The 20,766-nt window shown below is 45.6% G+C and overlaps 1 protein-coding gene across 2 annotated transcripts in view; it reads right to left on the bottom strand.

Moving 5' to 3' along the window:
* Nucleotides 1–5,970: 5,970 nt before the first annotated feature.
* LOC119396004 (thiopurine S-methyltransferase) overlaps nt 5,971–20,766 on the bottom strand; it is a 37,524-nt gene continuing 22,728 nt past the window's right edge. The window contains exons 5-8 of one of the 2 annotated variants that reach the window (XM_037663028.2): nt 18,422–18,496; nt 14,209–14,300; nt 10,020–10,064; nt 5,971–7,221 (exon numbers count right to left, since the gene is read on the bottom strand). In XM_037663028.2, coding sequence (XP_037518956.1) covers nt 7,079–7,221; nt 10,020–10,064; nt 14,209–14,300; nt 18,422–18,496 — 355 coding nt within the window. In that variant the 3' untranslated portion in view covers nt 5,971–7,078. The remainder of the gene's footprint in view (nt 7,222–10,019; nt 10,065–14,208; nt 14,301–18,421; nt 18,497–20,766) is intronic. The other variant, XM_037663029.2, reaches the window with a different exon arrangement.

Genomic DNA, 20,766 nt, shown 5'->3' with positions numbered 1-20,766 from the left:
AGAAAAGTCGTTGCCTTACCCAGGCAAGGGGACTGCTCTTTTGCTCAACAACCCAGGCTGCTGTGCACGGAGTTGCAGTCGCCCACTCATCATCATTCACTCCGTGGATATGCTGTGATTTTTAGGGGCGAAGCTCCTTAAGGCGGCACCCGTTCGTCCCTCGTAGTCGTAGTCGTAGTAGTCGTAGTGCGTAACCAGTCTTACGCTTTGACCTCCAAGGTGGTGCCGGTGGGAGATTTTTCCTGTGCGTTGTTGAACAATAAAAAATTCGCAGCGTGCGCGTTAACTAAAAGCCGAATTCTTCTGTCTCTCATTCCCCATTAGCAGCCATTGGCATGTTCCAGTAGGAAACGTTAGTAGAAGTAGAAGTGTAAGTGTTAGCTAAAAGCCGACATCTTCTGTGTCTCATTCCCATTAGCAGCTATTGTTTACTTCCAAGGTAGTGCCTGGTGAGATTTCTCCTGTGCGTGATTAAACAATAAAAATTTTGTTCAAAACGCCGTTGATTGATGAAATAAACCAACGAAAGACGCCAGATGTTTTGTAAAAGCAAAACGAAAGAACGCCAGATGTTTCTAAAGCAAAACGAAAAGACGCCAGCTGCTTAACGAAAGACGCCAGATGTTTTCTAAAGCAATGGTTTTCTAAACAATGAAAATTCACAGCGTACGTGTAAAATTAAAGTGAGCTGTAAGTCATCATAACTCATCGAACCTTTAGTATAAACGCGCCCGATCTCACGTCGGTGATGATGTACTGGGCAGAATTCACGGAAGATTCACGGTTTACCGATGAACCTCCGCAGCTTCGCCCACTCATCATCATCCACTCGGTGGATATGCTGTGATTTTTTTTATTGCGATAGCAATTACATGGACACTCTCGGCGGAATTTTGCCGTCGCCGTCATGCACCGTATATGTATAAGTATGTATATATATATATAAAAGCCCCAAAGAAAAATAATTCAGAAAAATGCTTCCGAGGCGCGGAATCGAACCAGGGACCTCTTCCTCCGCAGCGAGTGGCGCTAGCCACTACGCCACGAAACGCAGATCCTCCACGCACGTAACGGCGAGCGTTATATACACACCCTTTACCGCTGGACGGACTCAGAGACGGCTGCGCTTATAAGGGTTTCTTCATTACCAGCGAGATGGCGTTAGGAGCACGACAGGCGCATTTAAAAGTCATCAGCTCGCGCGCTCGCTTCTTCTTATACTTGCGCAGGGAGAACCTTGCCCTTCCGCTGTCTGCTCGCGCGGTTTTCTTGTGCTGAGGGCAAGAGGGATGTTTCACGCTTTCACCGTGATGTCCGCGCTCATGTTACGCAGCGTACGAAAGCCACTCGAGCTCAAGGGACGCCGCTAAACGAACAAACAGAAGAAGAGCGCGAACTATCAAGTGTCACAGCTCGACACTTGAAGCACGCTAGTTTCTTTCGCTGCTTCGGCCACCTTTGCAACAGGAGCGCTGTTCAAACTTAGAGTATCCATTGGCGAGCCTCACTTCATATAGCATTAGTTTCTTGCTATCGCATTCATTGCTTCGCCCTTGCGGCGAAACTGTGACTTTTTTTTTTCCTAAAGAGCCAAGTTCACTTTAACTGAAACTGAATAAAACGCAGTCCTTTGCTACTGACAATATGACCGGGACTGCTCCAACAGTTTTTTGCCATTGTGCTCATGTCCCCAACATACCTCCAATATATATTGCGGCTAAACCTTATATAGCCCACTATTGTCGGTATTCAGAAGCAAAATTTGGATTTCGCCCTTATAGATTGAAACATGTCATTTCGCCTTCAATGAGCCCGTAAAAGAAGCGCAAAGCGCAGCGAATGACGATATAGCAATATTTTCCATCGAATATAACACCGTCATTGTGCCTCCGTCGGTGCTATCCTTTGTTGCATGGACGTAATGGCGATTATTCGACTCCCTGAGCGAGTGGCCCTTTCATGCAAAAGGCGCACCAATCTGTACTCCCGACGGCGTTTTCTTGGTCTTCGCATCTATTGAACGCCTTCAAAAAGAGCTTCAGCTCTTCTTCTTAGCTTGTTTTATTCCGCGCCGTTTCGGATCACTTCTTCTTCAAGGAATATGTCGGTGTCCTATATGTTCATTTCAGTTGTCTTCTATTTCAAATATACCGTCTTAAAGCGAAAGAAGGACATGATACTGTAGAGCAAAACATGAAAAGAAACACTAAGATGCGGGAAGAAGTAGGAAAGTCGTCCTGTTACTCTCTTTGTAAGCGAGTTTTGCCCCGATATCATCTCCTTCAGTAAGTACCAACTCGCCGAAGAAAAGCTAGTTGTGGCAAGAAATCATGATAGCAAAGCAACTAGGATACACACGATGCATATTGGATGCGGTCAGGTTCGTTGAATTTTTTGTTATGGTTTGGTCCATATCGTCTTAGTATTCCTCCTCTTGTTCTAAGGCATTTTTAGATGCGAAGCAGCTCTTTGACTAGCCTGTGTAACGCTGTCCCTCCGTGCGTCCGTACGAACGCGCCGCAACGCGCTCCCCTAGCCGCAGGTGTTGGAGCGGTGCCAAGTAGGTCACGCCGCAGCTGCGCGTTGACGTCACGCTCCGCTTGTAGTGCGCGCTCACGTCACTCTCTCCCTCGCCTGCCGCGCGGTCGCCGCAGCGCCCGCAGCTGCCGCCTCGTCCGTTCGCCCGCCACACCTGCCGCTACCGCCGCTTGCTCCGCTACCGCGACCGCCGCTCGCTACACCGCCGACTCGTTGGTTCACGCGCAATAAACCTGACGCGCGCTTAACGTACGCGTTGAGAGATTTCTATACGTGTAACCTCTCTCTCGCTTCAACTTCGACGTCGAATGTCTGCAAGAACCTCTCAGCGTGCACTTCACCGATCACAGGGCCGTGGTAGTCAAGGCGAAACGCGCGCCAGCTTCGGTTCAGCGCCCGTGTCCACTCTGAAGAAACGACAAGACCTACGCCAGCCATCGCTTCAAACGAATCTTCCAGCGCTCACCGCAGCACCTGCGTTAGCGCCGTTCAACCCGTGACGCCACTAGTGCGCAACGCTGCTGCTTCGCATCCCATCAGGGTTCCCTTTGGGAAGATGGTGTTAATTTACTTGTTCTCAAGTACAATCCTGAATTGATTTGATTCACCCCTGGACACATGCATGTTTGCTTGTTTCTTATCGACTAATTTTGTTTTATTGTTTTCTTTAGGTTGACAGTGATCGTCGGCCTCACTAGCCTATGACGGCTGTCTTTTTATTTTGCCTAATACTATGTCCTGCAGTTTAATGGATGCCCGCACATTTTTTTGTCATTTGTTTCTTCGTTAGGAAAATCATCCGGAATTAGTGAATTCCACTGGCATCTCTCTTATGTTGTTTCCCGTCCCGATACCATAGTTACTGATCGCTTCGTCCCCTTTCATTTTTTGCTGACTTTTCCTCTGAAGTCTCCTATGAGTATAACAAACAGGATTCTCACCTTTCGCATTGCTGATTGCACAGCCTTATATATTTGCTCTGCTTTCTCGTCCTCATGGCTGCACATAAAGTATTACTTTCATTTTATATGTCCTGTTTAATTTTAACACGATAGTTGGGACGTTTTGATTTATGCTGTGATAGTCCTTTTACACTGTCCCGCAATATATTTGTGGAATAAAAACCACACGCCGTGTACTCGCTTCTCGGGAAGTCCTCTGTGACAGATCACGTGTCCATTACTCAGCACAGTGTAAGCGTATGTACTTCTATCTTCCTAAATCCAGTGATATCCCAGTCAATGCCTTCTAACTCCTCAATAACCCGGTGCGGTAAATTAGCATGCGGGCTGTCGCACTGCTAAGCCCCATGGCACAGACTCGATTCTGGCCACGGCAGCCTCCTTTTCATAGCAGCAAAATGTAAAGTACGCCCATGTGGCTAGACTTAGATGCAAGTTATTGAACCCAGGATATCGAAATTATTCCGGAGACCTCCTGTACGGCGTACCTCATAATGTTATAGTGGTATTGGCGCACCAAACCACAGCAATTATCATATTAAACTCATCATGTAGCTGAATTAGCCTAGCCTTGTTTAGATGGTCTATCTTCAGTAGTGAGGATGTGTCTGTGTGTCTGCTTAAATTTGCGAAGTTCAGCTTTTATCCTTCGCTGCGTTGCGATTTTTACCGCCGCTGTAATGACGTATTCTACAGGTGATGCAGCCTGGGGACCAGAATGTAGAGCTAGGCATCATAGGAGATGGGATGCAGCATCACTTAGCTAACAATGGCTAAAGTCACAGAACAATAGGGAGAGTTGTTATACTATTGTTCGATGAAGTAATACTATAAAAAGGTATTTAAGCTCGTATGTGTTACATAATCTGCCATTGTCGTGATCATTTTTGGTGTTTCTAGAACACAATTTCATATACAAACTACACGCTTCGAAGTAAATGTAGGAATCGTTTTATTAGGTAGCAGTGCGCCGTTCATTAGTTCTCCAGCAAAGTTAAGTCGGTTTCGCGATGCTGAGAACATTTGACCAAAGACAGCAGCTGTTTTTCAATGCCTCTTCATTAATTTCTAACTGGCTCCTAAGCCAACTGTTCCTGTGAGTTTTTTTTTTACTGGTATTTGTCTTAGCTGGTATTTATGCCTTGGAGTGCAGTCATGCTACCCTTCTTCTTTTCCCAGCCAAATTCACTGGCACGTCATATTAACCAACACATGGACATGTTGAATGAGCAGCTCGTCACCTCCGATGATGGACACAGCTTACATGCTCCCATTTTGTCACCACTGTGTCGCGTGTAGTTGCTACCAGGGACATGTAGGCACCTTGCTTAGCAATGACCGGGCTGGAGAGGCGCGCGGGTGTTTCTTCTAGAAGGAATGCCGGCGCGCCTCTCTAGTCCGGTCATGACTTAGCAAATCAGCTGCGAGATATTATGGTGTGGTCCACTTCTTCCATATACCGCGTTTCACCAGCTCATTTCGTCCTGATGTTTCACAGTATACAGGCTGCCAACTCAACTATCTTTATTACTGATGACATGTTCACGTATTCCAGACACTGAAACTAGGCTTCACTAAATATAAAGATGCCGGTATTCCCACCTCGTTTCTGTGACGACCGTAGCCCTGCGTCAACTTCAGTCAATGTTTTTGAAACTTGCGCTGCTGCGACAGCACACACGACAGTCTTCAGGATTCGACGCCTGGTTATGCGTCACTCTCGGGATATGTCCGAATTTATTCGCCACAAGTGACATCAGCCACGCCGTGCAAGGCTGTCCCATTCCTGACTATCCACAACACCAAATTACATTACATAACCAAGCGTCACCTTGACACTAAACAGTTATTTCATTTCATGAACGACAGTTGTGATGCTCCGCTCTATGTGGCTCAAATGTGCTCTAATTCTCCTTTCTGGAGCTCCTGTAAGCCTACACACAACAAAAGTTTTCCGGGATACCATACCTCCCTCCGACGACCTGCCACTTCTCCACAGAGTGCAATGCGCTCGCTCTTCACAACAGCATGTTTTCGCGGCAAGCTGAAGCAGGGAAGCATTGTAGTATCTAATTGGTGCTAAGACGTCAGAACGTCGGTCATGTTGATTTTCTGGGGAGGTTTGTCCTGCATGTGTGTGCATGTGTGCATGTTTTGTTTTGATTTTATTATATCTCCCTCTCTCTCTGTCCTCTTTCCGACCCCTATATCCCCACCCCTGTGCAGGGTAGCAAACCGGTCGCTCGCACCAGGTTAACCTCCCTGCCTCTTCCTTTTCATCTATTTCTCTCTCTCTCTCTCTCTGGGGAGGTTTCCTCTCAAAGAACACTTACCTTTGTTAGCATAATTAGAGCTTGTCTGCAAAGCTCTTATTGTTCGTACAATACCAGGCATCTAAATTTGGGTTTCCACAGTGGTCAGGCGACCAGGTTAGGTAAACCAGAAAAACACATGGCTGTTCTTGCACAACCCAAATTTATTTGACTTCTTTACTAAAGTAAACTTTTAACAGGGGCGTAATCATGGATCCGACGCTTTTCAATATTTCATTTCGATATAATTTTCGACCACTCAGACGTTTTAATAGCGAGTCGGGCTGAGCTTGACCAGCAACAAATTTCACCCATGATTACGATAGTGGCTGACGCGAATTCTGAGTGCAGCTTTGTGTTGGGGCAACGCCAACTGTGTTTGAAGTTTGGGCTATCCGCAGTTGTAGCAATGTAACATTCGTTACATATTGCCACAGAAACTGCTAGCGCTCGAGTGTTACGCGTACCCCTCTTTGCATTGCAGGCGTCGGGAACCCAGCGAAACTCCGAAAGCTCCGTCGCGACAAGCAAAGCCAGCCGCAGTGCACGTGCCAGCGCAGCATGCGCACGAGCTCCGACCTAGTGTACAGCGCGCGTGACGGAGGATAAAAGCGAGGTTGTAGGCCAGAGGCTCGTAATATCAACACACTCCGCATTCGCTCTCTTCAGTCCTCGTTCGTTCCATCGGTTAGGCCGACGAATACGCCAACGGCGACGCCGCTCAACACCGGAACAGGCGCCTAAGAGCTGAGCACTGAAAGGTTTCACTTTAAGAGTCAACTAACCTTTTATTAGGCGGGCGCTATGCATATACCATAATAATGCTTGCGGCATCTTTCTAGTTGGCGCACTTAACACTACAAATTTTCAGGTGGGCGCCTAGCCTGGCTGAGTGAGACACACCACCTGCTGGATTAGAGCAGTGCGCTCGGCAAGTCTATGGTCCCCGTAATGGTCCCCGTAATTCGCTGATCACTCTGAAAAACCGCCGCATTTATATGACACTTATCTTCAAACGGTTATTCAATTGCTGTACCTGTCCTGCCAACCTGTTATTAGAGCGACATGTTATGCCGTCCATGCTGCGTCCAACTCGTCCGTTTCCAAATTCTATCGAAGGTGTTGCTTGGTAACAAATATTTTCAATACATACCTAGCTGCAGTTTGTGCCCAAGAGAGTTTAAATGACTATAACCATCACCACATGTTTCATTCCGCTGACTGTGCGTCGCTTCTGAGCTAAACACAGTAGTCGAAGTGACACAATTAGGAGCGCATAGCTGCCAAGTCTCCACTGCGGCTGGGGGTCATGTGCCACAGACAGAAAGTGAACGGTCCTTCACCCTTCACGAAACACGCCTTCTCTTGAACATAGCAATCCACCAGCGCAATCCTGGGGGCCACATCTCCTGCAAAAATTGCGGGACAGCACTCGTTTTTGTAACCCATTTCGAAGCTTATGCAATTTAGACATATTGAAATATTGAGTGAAGCACCATATCGGCGACTTGATGGCATGAGAAATCGCTGAACAGGGAATGTGGCTGTGGATCCGAAGTTGAAAAAACGTCGGCTACGGGATCTTGCCAGTATTACAATCACTCATTCAATAAAGCCTCCATCTCCCCGTGAACTGCAGTCTTGTTTGGATACAGGCAACACATAACGCAGAACGACACAAGTATAAAAGAAACCAGAGGACAGATCAATGCTGCTGGTTCCTTTCGTTTTCTCTACCACCCTTTGTTGGAAAATACTGAAATATTGTACCAACAACGCCCTAACAGCAACATGTATGAGCATCCAACTTCTATTTGCTACGGGGCGCAACAAGGTGATGTACTTACAGTTGTTATGTAGTATGCGAGCAGTAACATTATTAACTATGAATTCGGCTATAGCTGGTAAAACATTTGAACGCTGACCCCAAATAAATCTATATCGCGTGTTCCTGCAGGGTTTCGCGCATCCCCTGAGGACTTGTTTTCATCGCATGGCACCCCACTGTCCAATAGACAGGCGTCCCCGGGGACTTGAGCAAAGATTTAAGGTTGGCGTAGTCACCACCACGCTCGTGTTGGCGCTGTGTTCTCACGGTGGCACCACATGACGGCGAACTATACGCCCGGCCATGAGGAACTGCGTTTTCTTTTTTGGTCCTTGGAGCTTGTATCAAATAGTCCACTTCCGCGCGCGTGAATAGGAGCTCCGTAGGGGCCACTCCGCGAATTCATACCTACGGAGACCTTCCAATGGTAAGTCGAACATCACCGATTCCGCATCGTGTTGCATTGGTTGAGTTAGAGTGACATGCTATTGGTTGTACAAATTCCGCTACTGGACGAGCATTGTCAAAACAATGGCATGTGTTAAGGTGTTTATTTGAAGGCACTCGGCGACGATCCACAATCGCGACAGTCAAAGCAAAACACGGACTCACAGCGCGAGCGGGAGGACAATCCACTAGAAGGCGCTAGAGAGTGCTAGAGAGCGCAACCCATTACTCATCTCCCTCATCTCCATTACACACCCTTACAAAAATGTATGCAGACACTCTATAGACTGTCTAAAAATGAGTTTAGACAGTCTATAGACTGTCTAAATCTAGTTTTGTAAAGGCATGCTATGATTTTCATATTTCGGCCGGCGGGCTTGATATCTAAAACGTGCAAATAAACGCCATTTTGTTGGTCTGCACTGCGGTGTACTCGGTGCGCTGCGGTGTACTCAGCCTTGCGTTATGTCGGCGGTGAACTCCCCAGAACTCTTCAAGGGCACCTGACACCAAAACTGAAACCTCGATATAATTGTGTCCTGTCTACCTGGGCACTCGTGACCTATTATTGGCGGCTAAAGTTGCCGTAAGATATTTTTGTTTGGTATCAATGTAAGCGCGAGTGTTAATTGGACTTGCTAACACCTCGTGACATTGCCTGTAGTATGATTCCCATGGGGAACCCGTTGTGACGTCGCACCAATGAAAGGAGTGTTGTCTACGTCTACACATACAAGTTTGTGAGGCGCACACAATACCACGAGTACCACCCGACTGGGGCTATTGTTCCTTACCTCCTCGTTTTGCTGTCGCGCTGCTCTCCAGATGGTTCTGGCAACGCCACAGCTATTCGGGCTGCTTACGACAGTGACGTTTTAGCTACCGTAGCGAGAATCTCCTTTTTTTTCTGAGGGGACAGTGGGTGCTTGGTAGGTGGGGGTGTGTCGCGTGCAGTTTCATTGCCTGTAGCCTGGAGCTCCACGTGCCTGGAGCGTGACACCCAACAAATACTGAAGCACCTACGTCCTTTCATTCTTTACCTCGTCAGGGTCGCCCATTCAAGATAAGCGCTTTCACCGTCACCAGAGTTTGAGCTCACGTCGTCTTACGGCGCTGCGCGCCCGTAGGGCGTTCGTTTTTTATTATTCTTTGTGGGCGTTATGAAGTGAAGCAAAGACTGGTCATAAGTAACGACGCTAGCATTGATTACACGATACGCTAGAGCTCACTGCTCAGTTGATCACAAACATGTCATGATACGAAGTTGCAGTGTTGTTGCGACTGCACAGTATCTGAGCATCTCTGATGGCATTCAGACATGTTTAGGAGGCCACAACTTTAGAAGGCAATGGCATTTCAGCCTTAAACGCGGATGCACGCATGCCTTAAATGTCGAGTGCGGGCTCTAGACTGGCGTCCAAAGCCGGATGGTCAGCGAAACCTCCGCTGGGGAACATCACCGGGCACATAAGCGGGACTTTTTACTTCGGCGCGGTGGTAATCAACTCCCGCGCTTCGGTCATCTTCGGTCGACTGTTCTCTTGTTTTAAGTCACATCAGACTATAGGTACAGGGGAACGCTCAGGGAAGGAGTATACTGCAGAATCATTGTGACATCTTCTGCAGTTTACCGAAGCGCATAACATTCACATCAACGTACTCAGCAGCATACCTTCACTTTAACCCCCTGAGTAAAGCATTCCCATTTAAACTGAGATGGAAAATTATGCCAACTAAAGGAAACCACATTGTCGTAACAATCTTACTGTTCATAACGTCGGCGATTTTTTTATGAGCAATGTGTCACGAAATTATAAAGCTAACAATTCATCTAAAAGCTTTTGTTTGTGGAAATAAAAGAGTCAGAAAACACAAGGGGCATTCGCTAATGTTAACGCAAGCAACGAGCACGAGTTAATTAGAAGTAATTACCGAAATGTTCACGGAGGGCAGCCTCCCCGGCGCTCCGTGGTGCCACTGCAAAATAGAAACATGGGGCGCTATGAGAGGTTGTACCACGAGGTGCTGTTGGCAGTCCGGCATGGGCGTGATTAGTGAAATTATTGGGATAAATCTTCGGTGATTAGTTTGGTCCATACTAAGATTTTGCAAACCGAGAGATCCATTTCGTAAAGTAGCGTAGCGACTGTCTTCGTTATGTATGTTGTTGGTCAAAATTTCAGTACTATATCGGCATCTTCTAAGTCGCAGTTTATGAGAACCTATTGCTACGCGCGCTTATTTCTTTATTTTTTTATGTGATCGAGTTTCATCCACAAAACGTGTTACAATCATTCGTCGCAGGCCACGCCGCAATGTTTAGAAAGTTCGCAATTGTGTCAGGCTGTTCTGTTAAGATTACGCGCAGGCCACGAGAAAGCGAGTTCATTGTAGATCTAACGAGAGCGCCTGCAATATCGCGAAAAATTTTGATAAGGTGCTTATAAAGCTGACGCATTTCGCCGATGAGCAGATTCCCGACGACCGACGTCTGTGCTTGCCACTTTCTCTGCACCTTGAGTGCCACTTCTTTTACTGGGCACAACTCGCCCAATAAATCGTTTCATCGTTACCGGCTGCATTTTGCTCTCTTCGCCGTCACAATGACAGGCAAAATGTTAACTTGAATAAATACTTAAATAAATATGTACGGGCGTATATATTAGCTTCTTCTTGCGATATCGCTAGCTTTCACAGGGAAAGCTGTCGCACGTATTATGGCTCGGGTCATGCCACGTCTAAATGTGTAGGAACATTGCTAAAACATAAATAGTTTTCGACTGTTCTAGTCAGAATTCGCGTACGAGGCTAACGGTTGAGAGCAATCTGTAATTGTTCGCCAACGCCAGCGATTGCTGGAATGTAGAGGCGGCTCCGCTATTAAAGGGAACGTTTCGGGTATGTCCGTATGTCGCTCTCCTGCAAAAGTATGGTGGCTTTTCTTTGCGTGACATTACTGGCGGTTGACAGTTCCGCACCCTTGTGATCGACTAGTAACGTGCACGAACAATCTATCCGCATCCACTAGCAGTTAGGGGGCCAACAAATCAAAGTTGCTCATCCGAGTGTTCTCTTTAACAGCGGACCGTACTGTACATGGGTGTTGAAAAGTTGTGAGGCCACTATCCAATATATTCGTATGGCAGCATGGCTTGGGGACTCTTGAACACCCCTGCAACTTGGCTCATGTAGGAAATAGCCGTTGAGCTAACACGTGCATCACACTTCAACGACAGAATACTACGTTCGCCGTTAAAATTGTAATGAACGTGTTTCTTTCTTTCCGAGCACAATTTCGCCAAATATGGACCCACTCATTATTTATGGCGCAAGCATTATGCCTCATTCAAAGGTGGCTTTGGGCGAAATCACGATCTGACAAAAGGACGGTACATGAAACACTGGGGGCAGCCACACACCAGCGGGGCAAACAGTGAGTAAACAGCGGAGCCGGAGGTCTTTCCCTCCACCGTTTCCTCCTCCTAGCCCTCACTTCCATTTCCCACCTCTTTGCTACGCTATGGTATACAAGGCTATGTTATGCTTCACTATCTCCCCTCCTCGTTTCACTCCTGTTCTGGCATCACTTCCCTCGACCCCACTTCCCTTCCGACCCCCTGTTATACTATACAGGGCTATGCCATGCTAGGAGCTGCTTGGCACATAACCGCTTTCTGTGGCCCGTACCCACGCAGCTTTGTGCGGGCACGTGGGAGCGGCCTGCTACGTGCTAGTTCACGCCCTGAAGAACCTCGCTAAATTTTTTCCGGTACATAAACGGCCGTACCTCCATTAAACAACTCCGCTGTTAATATCAGGTGACTTCTCAAGCGTGGATCTAGGAACGCGTTCACTTGGCGTTTTCGGCGTTATCGTGTGTGAAAAGATGCGCGAAGTGGCGTTCGCGAGACTCGACATACTGGTGGGTATGGAGTAACGCTAAAAGGACGCGCGATAGAAAACGCTAACCGAGATCCTAGTGGACTGCGTGGTAGGCCGAAGAGGTGTCCACCCCCAGAGCACGCTTAACAAGCACTAAATCAGACGTAACGAGATCAACGCCTCGTCGGATGTTCACGTCACATTTCTGTCATTAATGAATCACCGCCAGGGCTCCCGCCTTCAAGTCGTCTTAGCGACAGTGTAACACACCCTGGAATTTGCGACGCCTTCTTTTTTTTTGAGGTCTTCATTACTACAACGTGGCAACACAAGCAATAATAGTAAAATGTGCCTTATCGCTTTCGGGACATTAGCCAAGCTGTGAGACGAACGCTTGTGTTAATAATGAATTGTACGTGTCCTATTTGGTTCCATTTTACTTCAATTTTAAGCTGTTAACTGAATTCGCATTTTTCTAAGAGCTTGGAGAGGTCGAGCGAACCAAATGTCTTTGCTCTGCTCGGTTAGATAAAAACACAAAAGTGAGGTTATTCCTTACATGCTTCCAACAGTTATTCCTGCTATCGATGCAGTACATCTCTGGTACTGTCCCCTTTACTGGACTACGCTACTCTACTGCCACCTGATTTTCATTGAATGTCTCTAATATTTTTTTCTATAACTGTGAGGAGTCGATTTGATTGTTTTTAAATGCGAATCATTCCTTAGCGAGCCTAAGACACTTTGGCCGTTTCTATCGTGTCTACTACCTATCTAGCCGCCTACGTCTGGGCGCTCTCCTGGTCGTCTCCATAACTTGTAATATACCAAAATATGCATAGCAGTGGATCAGTGTGTGACGAACACCATTCACTTACCATGACATGAATAACGCAAATACCTGTCGCGTACGTCATGCAACCCTTTCACTCAGTCACGTGTTGCACATACCCGCATACCACAGTTCATGTAATGCGGGTATGTGCCACAGGTGATTCACAGTCTATGTCGACACATTAACAGTGAACATGCACATTGAAATGCAACGCAAGTGAGGTAGCTGAGGGCAGAACTCTCCTTGAAGACGGTTGACTGCCATCCACTCATCCACATGGTCGGCCAGAATGACGCAGTGTTCTCTTCATTTCTTACGAGGCTGGGCGGTGACCTTATGTTGACCGAGGATTACGTCAGATTGATTGAGAGCAGCTTTGTGACACGCGAAGAAGGCGCCGCTAAGTGCCGTGACGGCATACAGCTATACTAGAGCAATGAGGACGTCGACCGCTATAACGCGCAGGTACGCAGGAATGCAGTGGTCAAGGTGGCCAGGATGAACGCAATCTACATGGGTGGCTTACCGTCCTCAATTTGCCTGTGGGTCAGGAAGCCCTACACTGATCGCGTACAACATCGACGTAAACGAGGGCCTGGCTAATGTAAACATGGGCACCTTGCTGTAGATTGAGTGTGATGAACGCGACAAACCTCTCGCGACAGTGTCTGGAACTTCCGACGTCCACGCAGGGCATTGTCGTGCCAGGCAGGATGAAACACATCTCTACCGCACACCCCTCAAAACAAATGGAATGGGTGCCCGTGGCTCTGCGAACCAGCGCAACCACGCGATATACCCCAGACAAATTATCTCGTGTAAGAGGAGAGTTTCTGCTCGCGCAAACAAACGGCGTCACTGTATATAAGTCACACGGGGCCACATATGCCCTGGTAGTCTTCGAATACGATAAGCGCCATCCACTGAAGTTGGTCTAAGTAGTACTTTCCACGGCTGTCAGTCTCGACGGCCTATAGCTCACCAACGCAACGGGTGACTTTAGGTTCCGGCACGTTACCGGCTCTATCGACAGGCAATTTGTCGACGAAATGACTCGGCTAGCAAAGAGGCCTCTAGACGCTGTCTTGGACAGGGCTACCGCCTTCATTCGGTGCCACCACCACAACAATCACTTCACACTCACCGCTCTCAACGTACAACATGTGCACGCGTACGTGCACGACCTCGAAAAAGACGCTTTGTTCACAGAAACTGATGTGTTAGCACTTAATGAAACATGGAGCGATGAGCTCACTGCAGTCTCGAGATTGCAACGTTTCGTCCATAGCAAGCGGCTTTATTGCGTCCATAGCAAGCGGCTTCATCCAGCCAATGGGTACCCGCTTTCAATGGTGTTATCACTTCAAAGTAAAAATACTCTAAGTCAAAGAATAGTCTACTCACGCTGAAGAGGAACTGTCCGCGCATCATATACGACCGTCCACATTCCATAAGAGAAGTCTGGAGCTAGTAGATCCTTGATCACCGCTGCGTATCTGAAAGGAAACGTAGCGTATGCACTAATTCATGGTATTTATTCTACACGCCTTAGCACTGTGAGCCTGTAAACAGAGGCGGTAAAATCGCCTATGAATTACATTGGAAATTAGACACTCTTATTTGATACGAAAAGAATCAAGAAGGGCAAAACTTTGTAGCAGAAATCATCAGGGAAGCCGCTCAGAAACTACGCACGGAACAATATTACGCCCTTCAAGGGCGTCACAATTGTGTCTGCGGAACAATTTTGTCAGAGTGACGTGAGAGCCTTAAAACCACAACAGTATCAAACGGACTCGGGACAGCTGAAACGGAATTTCGCCGCTAGGAACTGCCAGCATGCTGTTTTGTTTCTGTTGTTTTGATAGTTTCCTGTGTAATTACGCTGAGCGCTCACAGGATACAAAGTGAAATAAATTCAAAGAAAAAATTTACGATTTTGTGAAGCAGTATATTTCAACTAGACATGTTTTTTTTTTGCATATAACAACGCTTCGCGGCATACTAAATCTTTGAAGCTTCTTCTTATTACAAAAATAAATCCCGTCTCTTGCACGAAGCTAAGCGCAGGTGAACGCAGAGGGAGGATTGCGAAGAAGCTAGCTCAGCCTACGCATGGGTGATGAGGAATACTAAATTTTCATTTTTCATTACGCACCCTCCAGAAAATGGTAATTAATGATCTAAAACACTTCTCAAATGTGGTACAGCCTGCTGAGCTCAAAATTTCATCACTTAGCCCGTCTTCCGGAAAACCCATACTTCGGCGATACTTCGCTAGGATTCTAAATAATGCGTTTATAAATACTTTCACAGTTGCAAGGCGTGATGTCAAAGTTCAAAGGCTATCGCACTGCAGTTTTTACCTGTGGTATTAACATCAGTACCGTGCAAAACAATAAAATGCATTTATTTTCTAGCCTCGTCATATTTCTAGAAGAAACAATTCTAAGAGTCAACATCGCTTTCACAACTTTGTTTCTTGTGAGACTCAGCTGGTAACATTTGCTAATGTCTTATAGCCCTGACACACGGCCACTCTAAAGTCCTTTAGAAAAGGGGGCATCTTCCGGAAAGGCGTTCGAGCGCGGTGACACACGACAAAGGAGTAACTCCCTTCCAGAAACGATCCTTTTCGGAAAGGCAGATCGCGCATCTACTTTTCGGCCAGGAAGGGAGTACTCTCGCACACAGTGTGCAGAACTTATGAATAAAAGAAAACATGTTCCAACACTAAGGTGCCTAATGACTTTTTTTTTTTGCGAGAGAAAATGTTTTAATTTTCAGCAGTAGAACGATTTGTCGAAAAGCGAACGTTTATACTTTATAGCTATACATACTCTCAAACGCCTGCACCACATCACTAGAAAACCGCCATGCCACCATTCGCTGATTCATAACAGGACCACGAGGAAACACGCCTCGCCTTCGCACAGTCAAGAAAAAGTACAGCAAAAGCAGGAACAGCAAAACAACTGTTCATAGTTGCCAGACGAAGTTAAGTTGCTGCTAAAAACGGAAAAAATGAACGGAAATTGCGAGTATGCGCGTTATAAGCCGCCAGACAATAAAAAAAAAGTTTTCATGCTTTAATGTCGCGAAACATGATGTACATGTGCATTTTTTGAATACATTTCCTATTTTGTTGCTTGCACAAACAGCGCCATTTTTTTCTACAGCGTTTTTCTGAGGAACCACTTAAAGCAGTTGTCCGGTGCCGTGTGTCATCGGCACAACTCCTTTCTGCAAATGGTCCCTTTAGGCGACAAAAGAGGTTTACCTCAAAGTACTTTAGTATTGCCCGTGTGTCAGGGGTATTACATGTGTACTGTGACAGTGCTTTTTTGTTTTCACTCATCACACTTTTTTTTTATTTCTCGAAAGCTTTTCACCGGGATAAACATGTATTCTTCCTACACAAACGAAACACACTAAACATTGACCAGGGGGTACTTAGTGTATGTTTTTGAAAATATGTCGGGCACAAATATAGGTCGCCAGTCATATGGCGTCCTCTCGGAGAAATAAAGCAAAAATATTCGAATATACCTCTACCCATATTTCCTTCAGAAACGGAAAAAATGGCAGTGATACACCTTTATTTACAATAAGCACAGTGGCATATTTAAAACAATACACACAAAACCCATGACGGGTCTGCCCCCAACCCCCCGCGAAAAAAAACCGTGATTTTTGTGATCAGTGTTTTTCTATTTGAAGGTGGTCCGTGTGACTTATTTCACTCACTTAACAAAAGTTAGGCCTTCGACAAACGTACCTGCCATCCCGAGCTACCACGTTGGCGTGGGCTCCTCATCATCTGAGGAGCTTCAATGCTTCCCGTGGACTGATCGCGTTGTCTCAGCGCTTTCGTGTGTATGAATCGTCGTGCAAGTTTGCTGTGTATGTTGAGTTCTATAACTCCTGCAACTTCTGGCGACAACGAAATCAAATGCAGTGATCACACATCTATGGATGGCGCTCTTCTAATCTCCACGGATATATTCGTCGACAAAAGGTATTGGCTACGTGTGCCGGAGTAGCAGCATTCACGGTGATTGCTGAACACCATTAGTTCTTAATGCTATTTTTCTTTCTTTTTTTTTTTGTTAGTTTACTGCTAATATACATAGGTAATGTACCAGTGAAGTTGGCGCTGCTAGAAGAACGTCCGCCGGGTCAGTAGGGCTCCAATAACTAGGTGATTTTGCTTACTTTTGGAACGAGTACAAGTCAAGGCTCATTACATGAATATTACATACTTATTAGATATTCTCTGTTCTAAATCATAATTTCCTGCATTCGTTTCCTGCTCTGATGAATTGATTGCAGAACGCTTCGATTCTTCTAGCATAGCGCTGCCGTACAGCTGGTATTGGTGTATCGCAAGATATGGCTGGCCTTCCCGCAAGCGAGCGTAAATATCGTCATTAGATTGCTACCGGCAAAGCATATTGGCTGAAGATGATAGCATATATTCGGTTACCATCTCAGAATAAACACAAACTCCTCCCCCAGAGCTGCGGCTTGCCTACCATTCATCTGTGCGAGGGAGTCATGATGGGTGGTTTCTCTTCTAACCGTAAGGCTTTTTCTCGGCTAGTGTAAATACGGCGCATGGGTAATAACTAAACGTTTGCCGCCCCTACCTCAAATATTACGTTTCCTTGAGCAGTGACGTCGGAATATTTACGTAAACTGGAGTTTCTCTACTGAAAACCAGCGACGCGAACATGTATGTACCTGTATGCGGAGATGACGTGCCTGAAATATGCGGAACGCGCTTCATGCCACGGAAATGAGAAAATGCAATTGGGTGGCGCGTCTAAGCAAGTTTTCCCTGGGTAAAGCAGGGGTGGCTGTAGGCGGAGCTTACACTTACTCTTAAGTTGTAACCGCCTACAGCTTAAACCTTAAGCTCCACGCTGCGTGGTGCGCCGTAAGCAGCGTGGTGCCATCTCTCGGAGGAAACGGCAATCCACGCCGCGAAACCGTTACCTCCGCGATTACCCCCGCTATCGCGCACCCGCTGATGTTTCATGAGAACCGGTGGGGCACCAGTTTAAAAGATCCCATATATGGTGCCCTGTATATGCATTTGGAATGTTTCTATTGGGAATTGCAAATAAAATTTCAGCATAGTATAAGCTGCAGCAAACGAAGTGCCGCGGAAAATAGAAACGCGCATGAGAAGCAAACGATGACGAACGAGGACGGGCGTTCTCTCCTCATCGTGTTTCTTTTTTTTGCGCAGCACCTCGCTTAAATATATACGATCGACTTATGCACCAACATGCATTACAAGCTGCAGCTTCATTGATAGTATGAGCAAGCACAGGAAACAAGCCGGAAACAATATATTTTGTAGTTGCTTTGGTCCATAACTAGTCTATGTAATCGGGCCTTGTACAAAAGGTTAGCGGCCAGAGATAGCATTGCTTTTTACAGTTCGTCTGAGTGACCGCATGTACAGGGTTTGTACTCGCAACGATGTCTGTATGTTTCGTTTCAGGACCAGGATGAAACGCTGGACTTTGGCTCAATGTAACGTGAAGGTCGCCGACAACGCAAGCGAAAGGGATTTCGTGCTTAAAACCACATATGTATTTTTACTTACCTGGCACGGTCCTCGGCTGGGAGGACATTAAATCCAGACCTATCCCAAACAATGTCCACAGGTCCAGCGCACTCTCTGCGGTGTAATGATAAATGCAGATGTCCAAACAAAATTTGGCATCCTATCTTTCCATAGAAATATTGTTAACATGTGGTCTCCCCGCAGGATCTATTTATTCTGCTTATGTCGCTATTATTTTCCTGCCATTTATTATTTATGTAGCTTACAAGTCATGCGCGCGCGTTTACTGGCGCTAGCTGCTGCTCTTTCTATAGCATAACTAAATGACAACACAGAATTATTGGAAAGACAGAAAAGCGTAGGAGGCTGTTTAGGCCATTCGATTAACTCCATAGACTTGTAAAGAGAGACATTGAATGGGTCAGCATAGTTCCGTAAATACTGCCAACGACAAAAGAGCCTGAAAATCCGCACTCACCTGCAGCCGATTAACGTACACAACAAAGCACATACGCCCACCATAAAATGACGTCACTCACTTCTCTTGTACCATATATAAGGTGAGAAAAATTAATAGTGCCACAAAAAGTGCTTAGTATTTATAACACAACATTTGCTTTGGCCCACATTATCATCACTGAAATTAACGGAATGCATGGCACGCGGCACGAATCTGCTGCCAGCATTGCTTTGATGCTAATGGTGGAAGCCAGCGCTGTCACAGTATTCTTTATTCAGCTCTTTATTTCAGACAACGCCTCGGATACAAGGGCAAAAGGCAGATGTCCTCTACCTGACGGGACTCCATAGCCCGAGTGCACACATTCACAGCATGTATTAACAGAAACAACCTTATACAATATCAACACATCGGAACGCATTTTTATACAAAGTGAACGAGGTGCATATTTGTACAATCACAAAGCGAGAGTCATAAAATTTGAGAAAAACGAAACCCGAGGAACACATTATTTGTACATAAACAACCTATCACTCTTGAGGATAGGAAAGAAGGTAACTTTAACATTCTTTTTAGGAGTTCAGCGACACACATTTGGGAATAACTTCCGTGGCTTGTGTGTGTCTGTCGAGAAGGCTGGAATTACGTATATAGGAATTTGGGTTCTATAGTTGGTTCGCGCAAGTGGAATTCTCTATTGATCGTGCCCTAATGTGTAAGGCACATTGATACTAGTTTCCAGTTCAATACATTTGGAGGGATTAAGCTTAATTTCATTAAAGACGTGATGGAGTAATTTCACTTCACCTAACTGAATCACATTTAGAACAGATATTCTAAAAAGTACCAACCTGTGTGATCGTTGTATGAAAGGCTTCCGCGATATCATATCGTTTTTTATAATGTTATCAACCTCAGACGATAAGATTTCGTTGTATCCCTCCAAATTAGTACACAATAGTGCAGACGTGTATGAATGAGGGCGTAATATAACTGCCACTTTAGCCATTTGGGAACAAGGCTTCTAACGTGGTAGAAAACACCGAGTGGCCTTGATATATTGGCATGAATTTTGTTAATACGCTACGACCAACCCAAGTGTTCTTCAGAAAACACAGATAAAAACTTGTCGAAAGAAACACATCCAATAACATTGTTTTCATTTGTATGTTGAAGTTCAGAATCATCAGGTTGGTTTAGTACCTGAAAAAATAACTTTTGTTTTACTAACATTGAAGTTTAGTTTATTTATGTTCAACCATAATTATAACTCTTCTAACCATGTATTAGGCTCAATGTGTATATTATCGAGATGCATGCCAGGGAAAAACACACTAGTAACATATCCATACAAAACTATTGCAGGAGTTTTGGGGATGGCAATTGTGTCATTAATATAGATAATAAAGAATATTGTACCTAAAATAGACCCTTGTGGCACAACACCTAATGATTGTTTCCGCTCTGATTGATAGCCCTTCAAACATGTATACTACAACCGATGGGGAAAATAACTGCTGATTAGTTTCAAGGCAACTTCTCGAATTCCATAAAATGGTATCTTATAAAATAAATTAGTTTAATGCCCCCACGTGGGAGCGGCCCGCGGCGCTGCCACCCTGAACGGCTGCAGTGCTCCTCAGGACTATCTTAATAAAGTTCATTGTCTGTCTGTTTAATGGAATCCAATGCCTTGCTGAAATCTAACAAATTTCCGACAGTGAATTGGTTTTGCATCTATATTAAGAAGTGCTTTTTCCTTTACGCTAAGTAATGCCATTTCCGTGGACCTTCCCTCGGGAAACCCGAACTGAACTTTCACAAGGATCTGTATGCTCTTAAAAATCTACATAGTCTTTATTTTATCAAATATTCCAGTAATTTAGAATACAAAGGAAGGATGGATATAGGTCCATAATTATTA

The sequence above is a fragment of the Rhipicephalus sanguineus genome, chromosome 6 (assembly GCF_013339695.2).
Source record: "Rhipicephalus sanguineus isolate Rsan-2018 chromosome 6, BIME_Rsan_1.4, whole genome shotgun sequence".
In the NCBI taxonomy this organism is placed as follows: Eukaryota; Metazoa; Arthropoda; class Arachnida; order Ixodida; family Ixodidae; genus Rhipicephalus; species Rhipicephalus sanguineus.
The sequence above is the reverse complement of the archived record's forward strand: the minus strand, read 5'-3'. Positions and strand labels throughout refer to the sequence as shown.